Source organism: Taeniopygia guttata, chromosome 3 (genome assembly GCF_048771995.1).
Source record: "Taeniopygia guttata chromosome 3, bTaeGut7.mat, whole genome shotgun sequence".
Lineage (NCBI taxonomy): Eukaryota > Metazoa > Chordata > Aves > Passeriformes > Estrildidae > Taeniopygia > Taeniopygia guttata.
In genome coordinates, this window is record NC_133027.1 from 112,963,282 (window position 1) to 112,985,103 (window position 21,822).

The 21,822-nt window shown below is 47.1% G+C and overlaps 2 protein-coding genes across 10 annotated transcripts in view; one reads left to right on the forward strand and one right to left on the reverse strand.

Moving 5' to 3' along the window:
- The window catches only part of MEIS1 (Meis homeobox 1), a 138,352-nt gene that overhangs the window by 106,705 nt on the left and 9,825 nt on the right, over nt 1-21,822 (reverse strand). For 2 of the 7 annotated variants that reach the window (XM_030269247.4, XM_072927634.1), the window contains exon 1: nt 1,152-1,293. The exons of 1 other annotated variant lie outside the window; for it this stretch is intronic. Coding sequence is in view for 4 of the 6 variants with exons in the window: in XM_030269245.4 (XP_030125105.4) it covers nt 426-440 (15 nt within the window). In the remaining 2 variants the exon portion in view is untranslated. Of the gene's footprint in view, nt 1-425; nt 561-708; nt 852-1,151; nt 1,294-21,822 lie in introns of those variants that run through there. 4 more of the 7 variants (XM_012572192.5, XM_002199780.7, XM_030269245.4 and 1 more) reach the window with 2 other exon arrangements.
- LOC115494547 (uncharacterized) lies at nt 1,630-19,195 on the forward strand. 3 transcript variants are annotated; one of them, XM_072927640.1, is made up of 3 exons: nt 1,630-2,859; nt 18,538-18,673; nt 18,941-19,195. In XM_072927640.1, exon 1 carries the CDS (start codon nt 1,630-1,632, stop codon nt 2,650-2,652), a length of 1,023 nt encoding a protein of 340 aa, XP_072783741.1. In that variant the 3' UTR covers nt 2,653-2,859; nt 18,538-18,673; nt 18,941-19,195. The 3 variants fall into 3 exon arrangements, with proteins under 3 accessions (XP_072783741.1, XP_072783740.1, XP_072783739.1); XM_072927639.1 differs by lacking the exon at nt 18,538-18,673; XM_072927638.1 differs by lacking the exons at nt 18,538-18,673; nt 18,941-19,195 and adding an exon at nt 4,073-5,148.

The window sequence follows — 21,822 nt, forward strand, 5'->3', positions numbered from 1 at the left end:
ATTTAGGAGGTAGTTAGAAGAAAAGAAAAAAAAAAAAAAAGAGGGGATCGCACCCAAAATAGAAACAACAATACACATGGCAGTGAATGCTGGTAACCTCCAATTCAAATTAAAGTCACTTTCTTTCTAAAAGAGTGGGGGGAGTTTGCCCACTGCACTGCACCTTTTGGGACAAAATATATTTAAAAAAAAAAAAAAAAGGGGTGAGTAAAAAACCAGATAAAAGAAGAAAAAAAAAAGTTGTGCTTACTCCCAGCCAGAACTTATCTTCTGAAAGTGAAGCGGTATATCATCACTAACACAGCAAAATGCTCAGAGACATGCACACATTCAAATATTTCAAGCACTGGTGATTTTTAAAAAGACATTGGTAGGACTAGAGCTACAAAACCAACAAATACAGAGGCTCGGACATATTCACTTACATGCCTGCATGTCATTAATGTATAGAAAGCTCGCCTCTTCCCTGAGAGCTCCGGGATGAGGAGTAAAAGAATCAAGAAAATAGCAATATACACAGGTTTTAAGCCTACAAGTACAACTGATAAATCCTCCCGCTGCAGGACACCGCTTTGTGCCCCTACTCCAAAAAGGAGGAAAAAAAAGAAAAAGAAAAAAAAAAAAGAAACTTTTTTTCGCAGCGTCTCTGTCAGCCACGTTTCAATATTATTTCACATTTGAAATCCATTTTTTTTTAATCATACGTACCCTTTGCGCCATCGGCCTGCTTGCTCCCTTCCTACTTCAACTTCTAATATATCCTCTTTAAGGCCAGTGTGAAATGAAAGAAACACGAAGTTCCCCCCCCCTCACCCCCAAAAAAAGGCAAAAATCCCTTAGCGTCTCCAGCAATGGAAGCAATCGAGTAAAATCTTCGGCTTGCTGGATCTCAGCGAAGCGATACGGTAACTCAGCATTAAAAAAGGAGAAAAAAAATTAGAAGAAAAAAAAAAACCAACTCTCCCTCCTTCCTTCCTTCTTTTTTCTTTCTTTCTTCCCTCTCTCCCTGTCTCTCTCTCTTACTCTCCCCCTCTCGTTTCCAAGACAGCAGCGGGGCGAAAGCAAATATCCTTTCCCCAAATCAGTTTTTTTTTTTCTCTCTTTTTTTTTTTTTTTTTTTTTTTTTTAAAGTGCCCCTCAAACCCAACTACCAAGTCTCATGGCTTTTTGCCACTCCGGCTGTCAATCACAGGCGAGGTTGTCAAGGTGGTGAATGACTGATGATGATCCGCTGCGTGTGCTCCCACCGCGCAGGACACCGCGAATGTTAATTTTCGAGTGCGCTCACCCAAAAAAAAAAAAAAAAAAAAAGAGGAAAAAAAAAAGAAAAAAAAAATTTTTAGAAAAAAAGAAAAAAATTTTAAATCGAGGGAGGAGGAGAAGGAGGGGGAAAAATTAAAAATTAAAAAGGCTCTCTAACGCGCCGGCTCTCCTTTTATTATGGTTATTATGATGATGATGATGATGATGGGGGGCTTTTTTTTTTTCCGCTCCTCCTCGGATCGCTCCTAATTCCTCGCCGGCGCCGGCTCGCTCTGCCCCTGCGCGGCCGGCGGGCGAGGCTGGCGGAGGCGGGCCGGGCGCGGGTGCCGTGCGGGGCGGGCGCGGGAGGAAGGGCAGCGGGGCGGGATGGGGGGAGGCGGGGGGGGGGGGGGGGAGGCGCTGTTGCCGCCGCCGCCGCCGCCGCCGCCGCCACCGCGGTCCGAGCGCTGCCGTCCGTCCGTCCGTCCGTCCGTCCGTCCGTCCGCCGCCGCCGCCGCCGCCGCTCCGCCCGAGCGCAGCGCAGCGCCGGGCTGGAGCAGACTGCGGGAACCCGGAAGTAGTGGTGGCCATAACAGGTCGCGTCTTACACAATGCGCTGGGCGGCAGCAACTCCGCCACCGGCGCAGGGGGGCGCGCCGCCCGCCCCGCGCCCGCGCAGCGCCGCGCCTCGGACACACCGCCCCCTCCCGGCCCTGCCCTCCGCGCCCCCTCCCGCATCACACCCCCCCTCACGGCGGCCGCGGGGGCGCTCCCGCCGCCTTTGTCTGGCGGCGCCGCCGCCCCGCGCAGCGCCCGCGCAGCGCCCCGGGGTCGCGCCGCCGCCCGGCCCTCGCTCCGCCGCCCGCCTCGCCGGGCGCGCCCCCCCACGCACCCCCCGCCCCGGCGGCTCCCCCCGCGGCCGCCGGCCGAGTGAGCTCACCCGGCCCCCGGCCGCCGCCGCCGCGCCGCCGCCGACCAATCAGCGCCGCGCCGCCCCGCGCCGCGCCCCCATTGGTCCGGGCGGGAAGCGGGGCTCGGACCGGCGCGCCGGGCGGGGGGCGCCCCGGGCCCGGCCCGGCCATCCCCGGCCTTATCCTCATCCCCATCCTTATCCCCATCCCTATCCCCATCCCTATCCGCATCCCCGGCCTTATTCCCATCCCTGTCCCGCCGTCCCGCGCGGGGCGATCCCCCCCGCCGCTGCCTCCATCCGCCGAGCCGGGGGTCCGCTCCGTTGCGTTCAAAAGCATAGCCGTCCCTCCCCGCAGCCCCGCCGGTCCCCGCCGGGCCGGCAGCGGAGAACTCGCCGTGCCCCTACCTGCTACCCGAGCGGGTTCGGCTGCCCCGACACTATCGCATCTTCCTCCCGGGAAGGGAGGCGGAGAGCCCCGGTACAGCGGTCCCGGCTGAGCTGCTGGGCAGAACCGGGGAGTAACGGGGGGTCTCTCTGCTAAACCCCCCGGGGCACACGGGACGCTGCTCCGCTGCTGCCGGACCCCCGCCGCCACGTCTCAAACTTCGGGGAAATCCCTTTCGATCCCCCCTCCCGCTCCTTTCCCGTCCCTTTTCCGCTAGGACCGGCTTTTTATCCCGGCGGGAGAAACCCAGAGCTCTCAGGTAAGAGCCGTTCTCAGGCGCTGACCCCTCACACCCAGCCCAGCCCCGCGCGTGGGGCTCATTTCCACGGATTTCCCCCGGGAAAGGCGCTCGGTAACGATTCCCCACCGCAGCGCTCCCTTCTTCCAGGGGGTGGCTGTCACCCAGCTCCCGGGGATGCTTTTCCTCCTCTTCCCATCCTCTTTTCCTCCCCACTACTCCCACCATGAAAAAAAAAAAAAAAAAACCCAACCAAAAAAACCCCCCAAAAACCCCCTTTTTCAGCGTCTCCACTAGGCCTTTATGAGCTTAATTCAGCGCAACTCAGCCCGAAACACTTTTACAATGTAATTACAGCCCTACAAATTGTTTGCCCAAACCTCATCCTGGATAAGGATTTTACAATTAGCAAACAGTTATTACTCTTAGGGCTCGCTGTGAGCAACTGCTCAGCTCGCCTCTCCGCCTGTGAGAGGCCGGCCAGGAAAAAAAAAAAAAAAAAAAAAAAAAAAAAAAAAAAGAAAGAAAACTGGGGAAAAAAAAAAAAAGAGGGTTAATCCGGACAGCAATTAATCATCTATTAAACGGGGAAAAAGTAAACGGCCAACTCCGCGCTATCCCGGTAAAGTCCTGCCGCAGCGGATGCGCTGCGCTGCAGCGAGACCCGCTCAGCATCTCACCCAGCCGCCTTTTTAGGAAAGCAACTCTGTTTGGGTCTTTTTGTTTTGCTGGTTTTGTTTTATTTATTTTTTTTTTCTCTCCTTTCCTCCAAAAACTTGCTGGTTTGCGGGAATCTATTTAAGCTCGTCCATCGCCTGGTGGAAAGGGGGGCGGGGGGGAAATGCGGATAGGGGGAAAACAATAAGGAAAGAACGAGGGGGTCTGGTGGGTGCTCCCCCGCACCGCCGCTGGGCCTTTGGAGAAGGGATCCACCGAGCTGAGGCAAAAAAAAACCAAAAAAAAGGCGTCTGGGGAGCGAAAAAGCCTCCTCCACAAGGTGGAATCTGGGTCCATTTGCTTATCGGATAATAAATGAGGCTTTTAATCAGGCTGAATTTCCCAGCTTAAGGAAAGAATTAGTCATACCTAGGAACAATCAAATGGTTTCTAGCTGGCTTCCCTGCCGCCTTCCTAGCAGGGATTTTTTTTTGGGGGGGGGGGGGGACGGGGGGAGAATTAGCATCCAAGTGTGCTCTCTTTCACCATTAATGCTGAAATTTGAAAACCGAAATAGGAACGACCAGAAGAGCGAAACAAACAAGAAACGGCGGAAGAAAGCATTGGAAAGGCGGCCGGGAGATAATCCAGGAATGCTTCAGATAAGGAAAGGAGGGGGGCTATACGTGCGGAGATACCCGAAAAAGTCCGAGCCTGATGGAAGGGCTGAAAGAGGGACGGGGGGTGAGGGGGAAACCCGCACTTGTTTAGAGTCTATTAAAGGTCACAGCGGGCTGGGGGGTGGCTGCGGGTGCTGATAAGAGTTTAGGAACGAGGGGGTTTAAGCGCGCAGCGTTTGGGGAGGGGGTTTATTTACCGGCTGCCGATGCTGAAAAGAAAAGAGAAGCGGGACCGTCCGGAAAGTCAGGCCGGGGTCAGCCGGGGGCTGCCCTGCGCCCACCACCGGCACAGCTCCGGCCCCGGGAGCCGCGGCCGCCCCGGGAGCACCGGGGACCGGTACCGGGAGCTGCCGCTCCCCCGCTGCCGGGCCTGCCGCTCGCACAACTTGATTCATTCAATGCAGGGCTTCAGGAAATATTTCCTAATAAAATTTACGGTTGTCTTCAAAGTTTCCAACAGCGCTATCTTTTTTCTTTTTTTTTTTTTTCCCTCTTAAATAAAATTTACCGGGAAATGAGTTACTGGGCGGGATTTTCGAGACTTCAACGGTGACACCCGCACACAAAAGGAGTCTTTTAGGGACAAAAATTGCGACGGCTGCCAGGTTTTCCCCTCAGTGGCACCTCGGGTAGCTCAGGAGCCGACCTGAGCCTTGCCCGTCCTATTTCACATTACAAACGCAGCGTTTCACCCTAAAATCCGTATAGTAACCCCTGAGCCGGTAACACCATCGCGTTGAGGTTGCTGAAGGGGTTTTTTCTGACATTATTTGGGTTCTACAAGTTCATTTGGGTTAATTTGGAAACGCTGCTCCGCGCCGGGGTTGGCGACGATCGCTGCCTTTAGCCCGTTTTCCCCCCCGGCACTCCTGTATTCCCTGCCTGTGCCAAACCCTCTTTCTTTCCTGTCGATATTCCTGTGCTTCTCGTTGAATTAAATAATAATAACAATAAAAGAAATTGCTGGATAAAACTGTGGCTCCTTAATTAAAAAAAAAAAAAAAAGGAAAAAAAAAGAAAAAAAAAAAGGAGAAAAGCCGCTGGACTGCTCTGCATCCCAAAGATTGAGCTGTTGTGCCGTCTACTGGGAGACGGAAAAACTACAGCCAAAAACGCTTCCAAATTTTCTGCGAGGGAAAAGTCCAGTTTTCGGCAATTTGGAAGGATCGGAGACGCCCAAGTCCTCAGCAGAAGAATAGCGACCCGAGACAGAAAAGTCGTAGAGACACTTATTTTTTCCTTAGACTTGTATAATTACATAACAACTCCACTCTTAAGTGTTTAGGATTTTACTGACTGCAGACCGCGGAGCAATGACATGGTAAAGATGGTTTGAGTTTACCCGTGAGAGGCAGTCGGACATTAGCTAGATGTGTAGGAAAGAGGAATTTTATTTAAAAAAAAAAAGTAAAATATTTGCGAATAGTTTAAAAACTTTTCCCCGGCTGCGGGCAGAGGGAGATCCCAATTCGGGCAGCTGCCACCCCGATGATGCTCTCGGAGGGCAGCGAAGGCAATCGCTTTGATGCCAGTCCTTGGTGGGGCAGCGGGAGGGGAGACTAACCCAGCGTTAGTCTCGGTTTAGTTGAAGCAATGACGTTGCTGTTCTAAATTCCCGAACCTTTGCCCGTGCCCGAGCCGTGGGTGCTCCTAGGCAGATACAGCCTGGCTGGGTAATTCCCCTCTCCCCTCTCCCCTCTCCCTCTCCGGAATGCTCTCCTCAAAAATACAAAGCGCAAGAAGACATTAAAAAAAGAGGGAGGAAAAACTTTTTTCTTTTTTTTATCCTTTTTTTTTTTTTTTTTGTTAAAAAACCCCAAACTTCCAACTTGACTTTTACGAGGCGCAGAAGGGCTGTGAAATGCAAAGTTTCTGTCGTATTTACAGACGGTGTCAGCAGCCGACTGGACACGCAGATAACAATCTAGTGGTCTATGTGAACTCCAAGGAATGTTTTAAAGCAAAGATCTCTAAGCGCCTATTCTCAGTCCACACATATGCCCGCACGTAGCCTGCAAAGACGGAGACACCCACGTAGCCGAACAATAGTGGGGATTTCTTTTAATAGCTTAAATGAAGGTATAAGCAAATCCCCCTGCCACTTGTGGCACACCAGCTCCGAGTGCTCTTCGCCTTCAGAGCCACTTGCCAGAGTTCAACAGAGGGTGACATTAGCCTAAAATATTCGATACTTTTCCTTTTATTCTGGAGTTTTCCCACTTCTTCTGGGCTAAATTCAGCTTCCAGTTCATCTCTGCGGGTAAATTGCTGTCTTTCAAGGAAACAACAATCTGCCTGATCTTTTTGGTTTTATTTAATTTAATCAAGAATGTATTACGAATACTTTCCTCGTGTACATAAAGCAGAAATTAAAAGATTGCGTGTCCCTGGTGTAAGAAGTCGAAGGACATCCTCTAAAAAGTTGAACGAAGTATTTCACCCTTTCAAACGAGGCTGAAAAAAACTTGCAACATTGTACAAGAAGCAAATTAGCGAGGAACAAAATAAAACCTCCATTCGAAACGACGTAGAATTGAATATTTGTGCCTGACAGGCTGAACTAAAGCAAAGCGGAGTTTTGTCGGAGCTTTTCGATTTGTTTCTCTCCAAACTAATTTTCACTCTTGCTCCATTCCTATCACCTAAATCAGTCTGCAGCTCGGTTAATGAGCCCGTTCAGCGCTTTACAGATGGCAGGGGATGGGCACCCAGCGGAGCCCATGGCAGGGAACCCCGAGGCTCTCGGAACTCTCCGAGGGGACTTCCCTCAAACGATACCATCGAGGAAAAAATCGGATAAAAATCAATTACGCTTTATAAATTAGAAAAAAAAAAAAAAAAGGAAAACAAGAAGCAAAGAACGCGGTGCGGGATGGGGCTCGGGGCGTTCCCGGGATCCCCAGCCTGGGTCCCTGATCCCTGAAATCCCCTTCCCGAGAATTCCGGCTGCCCGCGGTTCCCCCAGGACAGCTCCGACCGCTGCTATCTGCATCAGGGGGTGTATTATCGCAGCCTTTTGCATAATTGCATGTTGACTTTACTAAATGGATCTGCGGAGCTATTTAAACATCCCTCTCTTCCACCCGCAAACAATTCTCTCGGCAAGAAAGGAAAAAAAAAGAAATAAATGCGGGAGTGTGGGGAGCTGCAAAAGAGCTTCCAATTGCTTTTGCTCCTTCATTTTGTGGCTTTTCTTCGGGTGCAAGTGGCTCAACTCTGAGGAGTTTGGATCCGGTTTGGTGCCAGGAGCGCAGGGAAGCAGAGGGGATGTGCCCACGGGGGTGACAGCAGGGTGGGCAGCTGTCCTTCACTTTTGGGGTCTGAGAGGTGGGTGCATGGTTAGCTGTGTCTCTTTGAACTCCCGTGGACAATTTCTGGTCAGCGAGGATGGCTGTGAGAGAAACCTCTGTGGGTGAGTGCACGCACAAGGAAGGACTGCTCTAAGGACAGCTTAGGAAAAACCCTTCTTGTTACCCATTTTTAAAACCTCCCTTAGGGCAGGGGAACTCAAACGTGGCACTCCTCTTTCCCCACACCTCCCCACTCCCAGCAGTGCCCCATGAGCCATATCAGCCCCAAAACAGAAAACTGGGCTTTGCCTCCAAGGATAGGTGTGCTCATGCCACTGTCACCCCTCTCCATCCTGCAGGGGAAGGTGACCTCCTCCCTCCCCGAGGCTGGGTCCCCAGGGTAGCAACTGTGAGAATCAGACAGGGAAGGGGGAAAAAGTGAAGGAGAGAAGGAGGAGAATCGGGGAGGGAGGCAGTGAAAGCTGCACTTTCCTCCAAGCACAGCAAGCATCCCCTCGGAGGGGCCCCAGACCCAGGAGCTGCCTCCCGAGCCCGGGGCCTCCCACAAGGCAGCAGCAGCATCTCCTCCTCCACAGCCCTGCAGCAGCCTCTCCTCCTGGCTTGGCCCCTGAATTCTCCCTGCTGGGAGGGGACAGAGATGCACAGGGACCGGGCCAGGCCCAGGCACCGGTTTCAGATGAGAAACTCCAGTGCTCTGGGGATTCTGAGCATCCTTCCTCGTGACATGATGGTAACAGTCACTTTCTGTGGCTTGGTTCATATGAAAGGTTTGCTGGGATCTGCAGCTCTCAAGAGGAAACTGCAGTCAGAATAATCCACCAAGATTTATTAAGAGAATGTTTGCTTCCAGCTTACCACTCTAGGGCACTATTTTTACCTTGAGGATGCTAGTTTTGCTTGAAAAGTTGTAATTACACTTTGAAAAAATGCTTTCCTGCTCTCATCCCCAACTTAGTTGTGGGAAGAAGACATGAAATCAGATAGACAACCAGACTTTGGAAAGGAAGTTCTTTTTATATGTAACCAAAGAAACATCTTGTACAATTATCAGCTCATCTCTCCTGCAATGCTATTTCCTTGCATTTATCAGAATTTAGATCAATTGAGTATTCTCTCTTTTAGCTAAGAGGGTTTTGAGGAGGACTATCCCACATTCAACATTTCAGTTCAGATTTCTAAAGATACTCTGTCTCTTCTCTCGACACAACGGTGACCACAGTCCACTGCAAATTTGGCACCTAATTTCTGCAAGAGATATAAACCATCTTCAGTGAATGTGGACATTAAGTCTCACTCTAGGAGCTGCCCATCAGCCAACTCTTATTGCAAGTCACTGGGATTAAGTTCCTAAGTCACATTTTGAGAAGAGCTGTATCTGAAGGCAGATATGCATCACAGCACATGATCATCACAGACATGACCAAAGCAGCTCTGAATCCCACTGTGGCAGAGCTAATTAAAGCATGTCAGAAGGCCCTACCCACACAAGCAGCTCCCTGGGGATTTTGGGGACGCTGAATTCTTTGCCTCATCCCTCTTCTTGCCTCAAAACACTACTTTTATGGCTGTGCAGATGCAAACATGATCAGAAGTGAGTCAAGTTTATGAGGTACCATGCAGATGCACTAGGCTATCACTTCAGGCTCCTTCTCCATTTCTAACATCCCTTTCAGTTAGATCTTCCTCAAGTGCATCCCCGGAAACGGGACCAGTCCCCCAAATCATATGTGACAGCTCGTGGTTTAGGGGTGCCACCACAGCAGCTGAACATCTTATGAGCATGTGTGCTTGCCAGGAACTCCTCATTCCATGACAGAGCACTTGAAACAGAAAATTTTCAAGGGCCTCAACAAAAAAAAAAGTGATGGTGTAAGAAGCAAAGGTGAGATGCTTTGCTCTTGGGCTTCTGCTGGAAGACAAGCTGTTCCCACCCCTCTCTTCATTAACTCATACACTTTTTTAAACTCAGAAGCTTTGGACCTTACCCAGATCCCTCCCCTCCACACAGAATATCTTGCTTTAAATTATTTTTCCAATATCATCCAAGATCATATTTTTCCTTTTATGTTTCCAAATTGAAGTTTATTATAGTTGTCTACACTGCTGATCAGTTGTAACCCTTTCTATTATTTTCCTGTCCTTGCCACTATTTGAAACACTTCTTACTTGGATCCCCTTCAAATTCTATTACTGTACTGCTCACCTAGTTTTTGTACCAAGCCCATTCTGCCTTGAATTTATTGTCACCAAGCTTGAAGACACACCAAATCCAGTTTTTCCTCCACTCTTTTCCATACACAGTTTGCCTCTCTGCTGATGAAGAGAGCCTTGCTGGGTTTAGCCAGTAACAGCCACATTGTCCTTTCCATTAGTGTTACATTTCTAGTTATTCTTGCTTCTTCCCAAACTCTTTGAAGTCATGTAGAGACAATTTGATTCATTAGTACACTCAGCCTTGCAGTAACTCTAGCTTCTGCTTTACCTTCTCTATTAGAAGCACATGTTGGGTCTGTAACTTGGGGGAAAGCTCCACCTTTCCAAAACTTCCCCACACAGTTCAAATTCTGCTCTGCCTCACTGAACTTGAAGGACTGGGGGCTTTCCATACCTGGGAATGCCACCTCCTCCTCCTCCTCCTTCTTCTCCTCCTCCTCCTCCTCCTCCTCCTCCTCCTCCTCCTCCCTACTGGCATGACAAACTTGTGAGCAATATGCATTCTGAGCATCTCCCCACTAGAGACTTTTGCAGCAGTTCCTGTATTTGCAGTTCCCTTCACAGTTTTTTCAGAAGAGCTGCAACTATCCCGAATATTTCCTTAATGGCATCATGTAGTCTGAGATCCATCAGCAGCACTTCACTAGATGTCCTTGTGTCACCTTCACTGTCCTTCTTGGGTCAGGAGGTAGGTAACCACCTCATTCCTTCTTCTGGCCTTAGGGATGTGGGGCCAAGAGTCCTCTGAGGGACTACTAGAAAGAATCCCTTACCTTCTTGACTCCTCCCAGAGCTATGTGCCTCACAGTAATCTCCAAAAGTGTCAGCGTTGACACCGAGAATACAAAATGTGGCTTGACACATATTCCTTGCTTGGTCTTCTGCTCTGCCCTGCTGCTGTGCTACGTCTCACGGAGGGTTGTCACCTCCACTGATTGCTTTTTCACTGCTCAACAGGTTTGTGAGTTCCTCCAAGCACACACCAAGACCATCACAAACAACCACTAGCTCTCAGAGGAACTTTACCTCATAAATGTGTTAAAAACCCCCAGTGCTTCAAGTAAGAGACCTCCTAAGAAACTCCATCAAGGGACCACTTGCTGCTCTGGGCATGTAGTTTATTCCATTCCCTCTTTCCACTTTCCAGTGCTTTTCATAAAGTTCCTCTTACCTGCCTGTCTCTTAATATAGATTTTGTTTAGGATGCCAAGCCAGCCTGCCTCATGTTTTCCCTTGGATCTGTTCCCTGTTTCTAGCCAAGGTTGCCTGTGGATCCTGCTTTGAAGTTCTTCTGTGACACATTTTCTGCCACTGGTGACTCTTCCCTTGGCTGACACCACCTTGGGGGTCCCTCTCCAGCAGGCTGAGAATCACACTGCCTCTTTGATCAAAATTAAATCCATTTACAAGTGCCCAATGAGCTGGCACAAACAGACCCACAGGTTTCTAGACAAAACTAGCTGACACAAAAATATGCCTGTTTTAACTTCAGCTGAATTCTTAACCTAGCTAAGGTGAACCCAGACTTGAAAAAAAAAATAAAAAAAGAGAAAAATTCAATTTATGAGCACTTTCTGTTTGTTTAGCTCAAATTAATCCCTCATCATCAAAACTGATGTAGAGATCGGGTTAAATCAAAGTGTCCATACAGCAGTTTATTTCTGTATTTTAGAGAGTGAACCTAAAATTACACTTCAAATAATTTTTATGCTTGGAAAAGGCCTTTTCCTAGAGACCAGCTGGGCCCTGATTATGTGTTCAGCTCCAGCAGGTCTGGGTGAAGAGAGTAGAAGCAGATGGATCTCAGCGATGCTGGAAATCAGACCCAGCTCCTATGGCAATTCAGCCTGCACGTCCTCCAACCCCCAACAAAACCCAGCTCTCAATGGCTGTTCCAAGGAGCTGAAGTGGCCAGTCTTTATGTTAGAAAAGTTCATTATTTTTTTGTGATTTGATCTTGAGACTCTGCTTCATGTGTTTGTGAAGTTATTTTCCTGAACCCAACAAGCACAGCAGTTGCCTAGCGTAAAAATGAGGGGTTTCAGCCCAAAACTTTATCTCCACTTTACTAAGTTTTCCCCTTTCATGTACTTATAACTATTGATGGGCATGTCAAATCATCTTCAAAGGAAGGAAGGAAAGAACGAAGGAGGAGAGTTTTTGCTGCCAGCTGACTTTGTGCAATCCATGCTTTCTTTAAAACTCCAAGCCCTCCCACAAGGAGGACTATTCCAACCTCAGACAAGCTGTGGAAAACAGTTTGAAATAAAATACATTTGAATACATATGTGCTCAGTTCTTCACTTCCCAACCATTTCCCAAGAGGTTTGCTGTGGTATCCTGAATCCATGTGCGTGCCAGATGTGCACTGGCACTTGTCCCCATGCCACCATCCTCCTTCCTATGCAAGGTCATCCATCACCTCACCAGCTTCTCGCCTGCAAGAGGAGATAACCTGAATTTATTTTGATCCTGTCTCTTTTTTTTTGATTGGTTTTCTTTGCTGTTGAGCCTGTAATTCAGTTTTGCTGCCATAAAGAGTTAACCCCAGAGGGGAAGCTATGAAACAATCCCTGGAGGTATTTGACTGTATTGACACAGTGGCCAGGTTTTCATATTCAGGTATTCTTTTTCCCCTGAGACCCAGAGAAATGATGGGTTATCAAATACCACTGGGATCACTGGTAGAACTGTTCTCTTGCCAAAAAGAGGGTGCAAGCTTTCACAGTGGGAAGAAAAGTCTGGAATAAAGAGAATTTGAGCTCCAGCATCACGAGGCATCAGATAATCAACCTGGTCCCTTCACTTTCTCACCCAGTGGGATCTTATTCCCAGGCTGGTTTTATGTCAGCACAGGGACACAAAGGCAGAATTTATGTCCACTAGTGTGCATTAACTCCTGTCCTAACCAGAGCTAATTACCGCTAATTATGTGGGACAGTGTTAATTCTTTTAGCAGCATTATCGCTGGCCTTACACTTCTGAAAGTGCCTTTGGGTGAGGCAGCTCACTTTGAAGAGATATTTATGTGGGGAATAAATATAGAGTAGCTAATACACTGTAAATTTACACCACTGAATAGCAGGCTTTAAAGGAGGTCTTTGGGCACAAAGACAGGCAAACCCTTGAGTAAGAACTACTCAATAGAAAAGGTGGCAGGATCGCCCTGTGTGATCTTGGGAAAGTAATTTTGATCTGGCATTTCTTTTCTGTAAAATCGGAAAAATAATACGTCCCTAACCCTCTCAAGGGTATAATATTTATTTTCTCTGCCTTGCCAATCATTTTCTTTGCTTTTAAAAAATATTCTCCAAACCCTAATTGTTTTTATGTGTTTGCAGTATAAGCCATAAAAGACATAAACCCATCATATTTTTCTATACTGTATTTTCCCCATTGTGCTGTACTGTTAACACGAGCACTTTGCTGTGCAGAGGCTTGGCTATTTGCTGAAAGGATGAATTAAGATATCTCAAATGCTTCAACATCTTGGCTGAGTGGCATTGCAGAGCTGGAAGGTATCATTAGGCCAAATGGCTCTTTTCTGCAGGAGTGAGAAACCCAGATATTTTTCAGAGGATTAAGGAAAACGAGTTCACATTCCTATGTGACCTTCATCCTGCAAATATAGGGCAGGAGGCCAGCTTTGAATCATAAAAGTCCCTTCACTGCCTTCAGCTTGGGTGTTTCTCTCCTGACTGGGATGTCAGCATTCATCTTGGGAAGTCAGGAGGCATCAGATGACCCAATCCACCCTGGCATCAACATCTCTGCAGTTTTTAGCTTCCTATTTCTCCTCCCAGAGTCTGCACAATCACCATGAATACTCAGCAGCATGGGCCTGGAGGATAGTGTTGATGTGGCCTCCAGCAAGGGCACTAAGTCAGGAGACATTGCTGTCACCATCACTGTCCTGGGGCTGGTCCCACCAGTCCGTCAGATCCATGGAGAAACATCCCAAAAATCACAGCACGGCGCCCTGATGTCAGAACTCAAAATGTCCCTCAGACATTTTCAGAGGTTCCAGGCCTTGGTCAGAAGCATTTGAGACCCTGGCAAGCAGCTGAAAACAGCTGTGATTTTGGGTTTGAGCCATGGAATGAGTTACCAACTTTGAAGGTGGAACAAGCTGTCACAGAGGGTTAGATGGTATAGTAGAAGTAGTTACAAAATAGAGGGGAAACTTTTTTAGTATTGTACAGGGGGGTTTTACCACCTGTAAAGGGGGGTTTTACTTTGTACAGGGGGGTCAGGAGTTCTAAGATGGAGGAAAGTGGGCCTGATCCTGTTTTTCCTCCTTCTTCTTCCTTGCCTCCATGTTCTTGGTGATGCTAGCACTCATGGATTGGTTTAGAGTGGAAAAGCACCTTGTAACATAGGTACTGGTGTTGGGGAAAATCTGTAAACATATAACACGTAATATATCATATAAAAGACAGCAGCAGCCCTGGGTGGGGAGAGAGAAGATGACACCAGTGAGGGTGTCAGGGTGTGTGTGTCTCTGCCTGGGCCGCTGACCAAAGCAGCTGTGGTGGGCAAAGACAATCTTTTAGATAACCAGCAATAAACTGCCTTGAGACCCAACAACAAGAGGCTGTGGAATTTTTTTTTTGATGCAAAGTTTGGAGGAGAGACTTTACCACCACACGAGACCCCTGAATCAATCCTGGGGTTCTCACACCCTGCCAGGCCGCAGAGCTGCTGCTTCTCCACATAACTGGCGTGCACATCAAGCCAGGCCACCTCTGCCTCTCAGGGTGTCCCATCTTCGGGAGGAGCCTTGCCCTCGAGTCCCTCCTGCAGTGTCACTGGCACTGGTGACATTCCCTCAGCCTCTCCCATCACTCGGCTGCTTTTCCCCATTGCTGAGCAGGCAGTGCCTGAGCCTGCTCCTGCAGCCTTGGTGCTCTCTGGGCTTTCAGGGATGATCTCCACGTGCACAGCTCCTTAAGGAACCCCAGAGAGATGCTTCTCCCCTTCCAGAAGTAGTAGCCTAGGACACCCATTCCACTCACTGTCGGAATCTGTGGGTATTGATGATTCTGAGATTGTAGAAAGTCTCTGTCTGTCAGCCCCACTGCCAAAGAAGAAGCCATAATTGGTCTGTGCTGGTTTCAAGGTTGTTTATTCTGTTTATCTCTAACATGTTCTGCTGCCCTGCCACAGCTCTGTCCTGCAGGGCAGCGTGTGGGGCTCTGCCCTCAGTGGGATGGTACAAACATTAAATACCAGAAACTACCTGTGCTGGATTTACAATAACGTGCCAATATCTGTCACCTACGTTGGACAGTGTGTCCCCAGCCTGAACCAACAGAAAAATGCCAACACCACAGTGAAACATGGAGGGCATGAAGAAGGAGAAAAAGGACAAGACACACCCAATTCCTCCATCTTGTCCCCTCTGAACCCCTTATCTAGAAACCTAAAATTTTACTTTTGCACCCGTGTCACACTTAATTATTACTCTTATCAAACACTCAAAGCTTGTAATTCATCCTGTAAGATTGAAAACTCTTTTCCATGGACAGAGATCACAGCCAGTGTCTCTTGGGGCTCTGTCCAGGGGGGTTCCTGACCCCTGCCAGGGTCCCAGACCTTCCAGGGCAGCCAGAGGGAAGCCCTGGATTCCCACAACTCACCACACTGGAAATAAATATTCCAGCCCTTTTTGCTGCTCATGCAGCAATGCCCTTGTCAGGCTTGGAGGTCTCTAAAATTAAGCAGGGTGCATCTTCCCCAGGCTATTTTCTCCAGGACCCATGTACTATATTTGGGCTTGGTTTCATCCTTTCCCTGACCATTTGGCTACTTCAAATCATTTTTCTGAGTGTTTTTCTCAACATTATGTCCAGTAAACTGGAATCAGACGTACCACAAATGGCTTTTTAAATAAGTTATCTTTATATCTGCAGATGGATGCCAAGGTTCTTGACCCTGAATAAAGCAATTTTCCATCTGCTTTTATGGTTTTTAGGTGAAAGAACAGGAGTCTTGTTTGTCCAAATACAGCAATACAGAAATATGCATCAGTGCTGGGTCTGGACCTTGGGCTGTTTCCTCCTCTGCCTTCCCCACCTCCTTTTACAAATAAGAGGCAACATTTGGCCTTTGCAATCAAAATGAACTTTTGCACTCACTTCTCTCTCAATCCCTAAATTTTAGAGTCAATTAAAAAAGAAAAAAAAAAAAAAGGGAGGGAGACTGCCCTTGCAGCAAGTTCTTTTCCTTTTCCACTTTTCCCTGTTTGCACACGATGCTTTCTCACAGAATCAACACCCAAAAAAGGCTAAGGCGAGGGGAACAGAACAACTTATCCTCTCATTTCCCCCACTTTAAACTCACAAATGTAGTGACTTATGATTTCTGGAGCTGGAAGCAGTGGGAGCGCCTCTGTCCTTCCCTCCTCCCTGCTAGGGAGAGACAAGCAGCTTCCGAGAGGCTTGTTGGTTTGTGTTCATCAAGAGCAGCTGTCACACAGCTCTCATTGAGGCTCCCCATCCTTTCAAAACCATCACAGCTTTCTGCTTCACGTAGAAATATGCAGCAGCTCTGCTTGCACAAAACCTGCATGAATAAAAATTTAATCTAAGGCTATCGCCGCTGTAACAGCAATAATTTCTCTTAAAGGCTCAATACAAAGAATACTAAATACTGTCTATAAATAAGATTGTATTTAATAGGGGAGAGAAGCAATTTAATAAGCTTGCTAGTAAAATCTTCTCTGCCACTTTCAACCCCAATATAGGTCTTTTTTCCTGAGCAAAACTGGCTTGTCACAAGGAAAGCTTGGGCCCCAGTAAACTGTGATTTTTTAAGGTGAAGTCATTCAATTCAAGCTTTCCTTTCCAAAAGGAAGAGGAAAAATATCCACTTAAAGGAAATATTAGTTAATCAGAGGACATCCCTTTCATAATAGAAGCTTCTAGGGGATTTAAAAGCACATTCTAATTATAATAGTTCCCTAATTATCTGCCTAACATCTCATTTTTCTGTCTAATCCCACTTTTAATTATAGTGTACCTTTCTTTGCCCATCACACAACTGAAGTACTCTATTTTACTGAAAATAAATCCTTTTAACTGGCGATGTCAGAGAAGAAATATTGTCACTGCACCCAGGAACGTGCATGCTGTCTGGGAGGGAAATGCCTTGCCAGTGGATTTGGATAAAGTGTCTGGATGTGCCCTTTAGAAAAACTCTCATTTAAAGCTTTCCTGGTGTTCTCAAAGAGAAGAAAACACTCTAAATAACACTGTGCTCTGCAACTGTGTCTGGCTGCAAAAGTTTTCACGTATTTAGCTTTTTTTTCCCCCAAACTCTTGCCTCTTGGCCTCCCTACCACTGATGTTCCACGGGATCCCCGCCACCAGCTGATGGAGGAATAGGATTTGGCCTTTGAACCAAGCCAGCATGCAATTTGCTGAAAGGAAGCAATATTTGAGCTGTGTTATCTATGAGCATCTGGTCATCAAGATCTCTCTCAGCGATTAGCGAGCAAAGAGGAAACCCTGTGGAGGGGGGAGAGGAAATCCCGCATGCAGGGTTCCCGTTTCCAGCCCCGCCATGAGTTTCCTGCCCTTTCCTCCAGCAAATCTCAGCTCTCCACTTCTCCGAGAATTAAAAAAAAAAAAAAAAAAAAAAAATTACCCTTCAGGGAAGTTGTCAGGCTTAATGGATGTTTATAAATCACTCGAACAAAAGGTGCTATGTCAGTGAAAAGTGCTCATCCCGATGATTATTCAAATGCTCATTAAAATGCGTTTTGCTCTATCCTTTCCCTTGGTTTGTGTGGGAGGCAATTGAAAGATTTAGTCTTTGTGGGAAAGAGGGAGAGCTCGAGCACTTTCCTTTGGGTGTGGGAGCGGCAGGTTTGGGGAGTTAAGGACCTTTGGCATGCAGGTAGGGTTTCATCCAAGACCTTTAGGCTCCCATCCAGGCTGCAAGCTCTGACAGACCCAGGAGTGGCAAGTTCCCTCCAGGAAGACAAGCCAGCGATTAATGGTACCAACCCCTGCTCAAATTTGCATGTATCATTTCCTTTAGCTCTGCTCCTGATGGAATTAGGGATCATCCTTTAGTGAAAATTATTCTTAATGTGTATTTAAGCATTAAAAATGAATATGCGTGTGTGATAAAACTTAGGGAATAATTTATAAACAGCTAACGCAACGTGAGATTATGGAAGAGCTGGCTGCCCTGCAAACCTGTGCAAATGCATGTATAATGCCAGGATGCTTCTTCCCTCATGGATGTTTCATTATGTCTTGCTGACCCCTTCATGGCAGCTTGGTCTGCCGGGGGCTGCTGGCTATTCCAGGTTTTAAAAGCTGAAGAAGCCACACTATATCTCCTCAGTGCATCAGACACTAAGCTGGAAACCTAGACATGGTATTTTTCACCCTCTTCAGTCCCATGAAGCTGCATGTGCAACTGCATCCCCTCCAAGAGTATCCATGATGAATGGGAACTTCTTCTTCTGCTAATTGAAATAGAAGAATTTCTGCATTAGCTCTGAAAAGGAAAAATATGGATTCCCTGGGGAGGAGTTTCTATCCAAAATGCAAAGAATTTTATGCTTCTTGGGCAAAATGCAGCTGCAAGAGATAGTTAATGCTGTTTTTAATCAAAGTGCACTAACTTGCTCTTATCATCATGTTTAGAGGACAGGAGATGCTTTTGCAGGGCACGATGAATGCTCCCATGTGCAGCTCTCTCCACTCGCCCTTGCAGCTCTCACATAAAGCATCAGTAGTGACCCCTTCACTGCCATCTTGACTTCTTCTTTTTTCCCCTCCCTTGGGGGTTACTTTTCCTGTCTTGTCCCTCCTTTATGCCAGGCAAACCCTCGTTGCCACTGCAGGCAGCTGCTGGGATGAACTCAGCCTCCTCTGGTGTGTTGCACAACCACGTGAGCTGGCAATTCCTGCACCTCCTCTGCAGAGGCTGGAGCAGCCCGGGCAAAGTGAACCAGGGGTGAGTCAGGCTCCACGAATTTCTCTCCTCTCTGCAAGCCCAGTCTGATCCTGACCATATCACAGCCTTTTCTCTCTACCATCAGCAAGCAAGAACCAAACTCGGTATCACCTTGTGCTGTACAGTCAGCCAACAAACTGCCAAGTTTCAAGTCTTTCCTTTATTAATTTTTTTTTTTAAATTTTGCATTCAGTGCCTTTTTCCCCTTCTGGTCCTTTAGTGCTTCTCTTGTGTTGCTCATGTGCTGGTTAATCTTTGTTCTTGCAGGTTTTGAAGTGGCCTTCAGGGCTTGGCCCCCTCTCATCCAGCACTTGGATGTGATGCACACCAAGGAACTGGAATAGGGGGCAGACTGTGTCCACTGGAGCCTTCCTGCCCTGCTCTTCTTCTTTCTCATTTGTCTTCATCCACAGCCCACTGTGGTGTGCTCTGACTCTGCCACGTCCCAGAAGATGGAAGGAGATGCTTTGCTCAAGTGTTGCCTGGCTCATTCTTCTTTAATAAAGAGATTGTTTCGTTTCATTTTTCATCACTTTATTTCTCAGCTAATTCAAATAGCATCTGCTGGGCATGCCAGTGGGAAGACAGGCTGCTCTTTTAGGAAATCTAACTGTTTTGGTCAATTATACTGGCAAGTGAACTTTTTCAGCGTGGTAAACCATCCTGTGCCAAGGGCTGATGCTCCATGGCACTGGTGAGTCTCAGGAAAGTGGCACCATGACCTGTTGAGATTGGTGGACTGACAATAAGAGTATGTGAGGACAAATGTAGTCCCACCAGCATTCCCAGGACAGACTGAGGTTGCTTAGGAAAGGCCTAAAGCCCCTGCATCCCCTCAGAAATCTGCTCCTGGTGTGGCACTCCAGCTAAATCTTGCACATGCCAATGCACACCTTCTTCCTTGCCAAGTAATTAAAATGCAGGGGGGAAATGATGGAGTAGCAGGAAGGTGGGGACACTAAGCACTTCAAGCAGTGGACAGGAATTTGTTTTCCTACCCCTTTCAGAGATATGCACTAGAAATTTAATGGTCACTTAGAGTAGAACTTCCCTGTAGATTCTCAGCACTGGCCTAAATTTTAATTAAGGTGCTTGATTTGGTACACAATACTTTACTAACACAGCTGTGCTTTACATCCCATATCTAAGGTCTGAAAGCAGACCCGTATCTAAGGTCTGCTCAGCTTTTTGGGAGCCTCAGCTCTGCAAGAGGAGCTGTAAGACCTTCTAAGCTCTTCTATCACCCTCCATGACCTTTAGGTCTGACAGCTTTAAATGAAAGAAGCTGGTTTTGCATAAAAAGGTGCTAATAAAATTAGGCTTGTTGGCACACAATATGAAGGGTGTCTTCAACTCTGCAAGGACACAGGCATGCAGATGATATTACTGACAACTAGACACGAGTAACAGCAGATCTTCCTCATAATGTTACCTTGCTGTGGCCAATAAGGTTGTGATAAACTCTGATGCAGGCTTATCCACTACTTAATTATCTAGAAATCAGCCCCCAGTGTAATGCTTATTTTTGTATAGAAGTTTCTGTCCCCCAGCAACAAGACCCAACAGCATGAGTCCCTGCACTGCCACTTTGTTTGGAGCAAAGCTTGGATGATGCTGCTCACAGAGGACAGCTGAGCCTTTGCCAAAGTGTAGGTGCAAAAGAGATTTACACGGACCAGAAGCTTCTGCCAAAAGCTTGAAGAGATGTCTGGTGTGGATGCAGAGGGAGATACAGTAGAACCTACAAATACAGATGCTACAAAATCATCAAGGGCACGAGCTGAAAGTGCAAATTGCAGGTTTTTTTCATGCTGAAACTTCCCTTTCAGCCCTACAGCTTTCATTGCAAAACAGCAGTAGGGGAGGTAGCCTTTGGTCCTGCTCAAGGACTGATTCTTTTCTCCTGCATCCTCCTGATCCTCCTCTGCCAAGTCTCTTGAGGCAGTCTGAGGTCATTTCCCCATCTGAAAAATTAATGCTGGAGACCAAGGCTTCAATTTGTTCCAGGACTTGAGGAGTGAGATGGAATTCTTTCTTGACGTAAAGATATTTAAGCAGAAACTCTGCTGGCAGAAATGAATGGGTTTCCTGGCCCTATCTGCATTCAGCTACATTTTGTTACACAGGATGATGCAATCCTTGTCTATCCCAACAAAAGCACAAAGTAAGAAATTCCCTCTTTTTTTTTTTTTGATGGTTGGGGATGCTTTTCTCAGAGATCACAACTTATTCTATGTGTTTGTTGTTATTACTACTTATATTCCCTTAAAAATAAAATCCAAAGAATCTTAATAAGGAGAAATAAATACCATTATTTCTGCTCTTTAATGAAAAAGTATCATTAAATCCCTCTTATTGTCAGTACTATTAGGGTTGCAGCTTGGAAGGTCCATTTTCTTGCAGAAATTGGGGTGAGATATTCTTTCAACAAATCCCCAAAACTAATAATCTCTAGAATCATCTGGAAGTTTCACAGCAGACTCACCCTCATTAATTTTTCCATTACAATCAAAGGTTTACCAAATATCATGAGAACTCACATCAAACCCAATGGCTGTTGGTTGCTCCACTTTCCCTACTAAGTCCCAAGTTTGTACCCATGAATTTTGTCCATGGCTAGAATTTACAGATGGCTTGGTTGCCTGAGGGCAGGGAGTAACACTTCCACACACAGTCATTTCTGCTTTGTTAAATTATTTGGCAGCTACGCTTCACATTAACAGATGCTTTTGCAAATACCCAAAAGTTGGTAGCACTTCCAAGATGGTATCCAAAACTAATCCTGCAGTAGAAGACAATTGTATGATTGTGAAAATACTTCACATTTTTTCAGAAAACACTGTCTTGACCCCTGCTCAGTGTAAATCACTAGAGGAATTTATCCTAAGCACCCCCAGATCTCATAACAAATCCCTGCTGCTTTTACAGGATCAGGCTCTTCCTTTCTGGATGGACAAAGTTTGTATTGCAGGAGTGTGTACAACATTGTTTTCCACCACCACAGAAATTCTCCTCACTTTGCTAGATTGGCACTGTTTCTTACAATCAAATGAAACTAGACCCTCTCTTAAGACTGAACTTCAAGGGGGAATTTAATTCTGAAAAAGAACTGGAGGGAAAAAACTCTGTATCTCACTGCCTAGTGTGAC

Bases quoted from the DNA above. Each gene is read 5' to 3' on its own strand.
- LOC115494547 (XM_072927640.1), top strand. From the start codon at position 1,630: ATGGGGGGAGGCGGGGGGGGGGGGGGGGAGGCGCTGTTGCCGCCGCCG.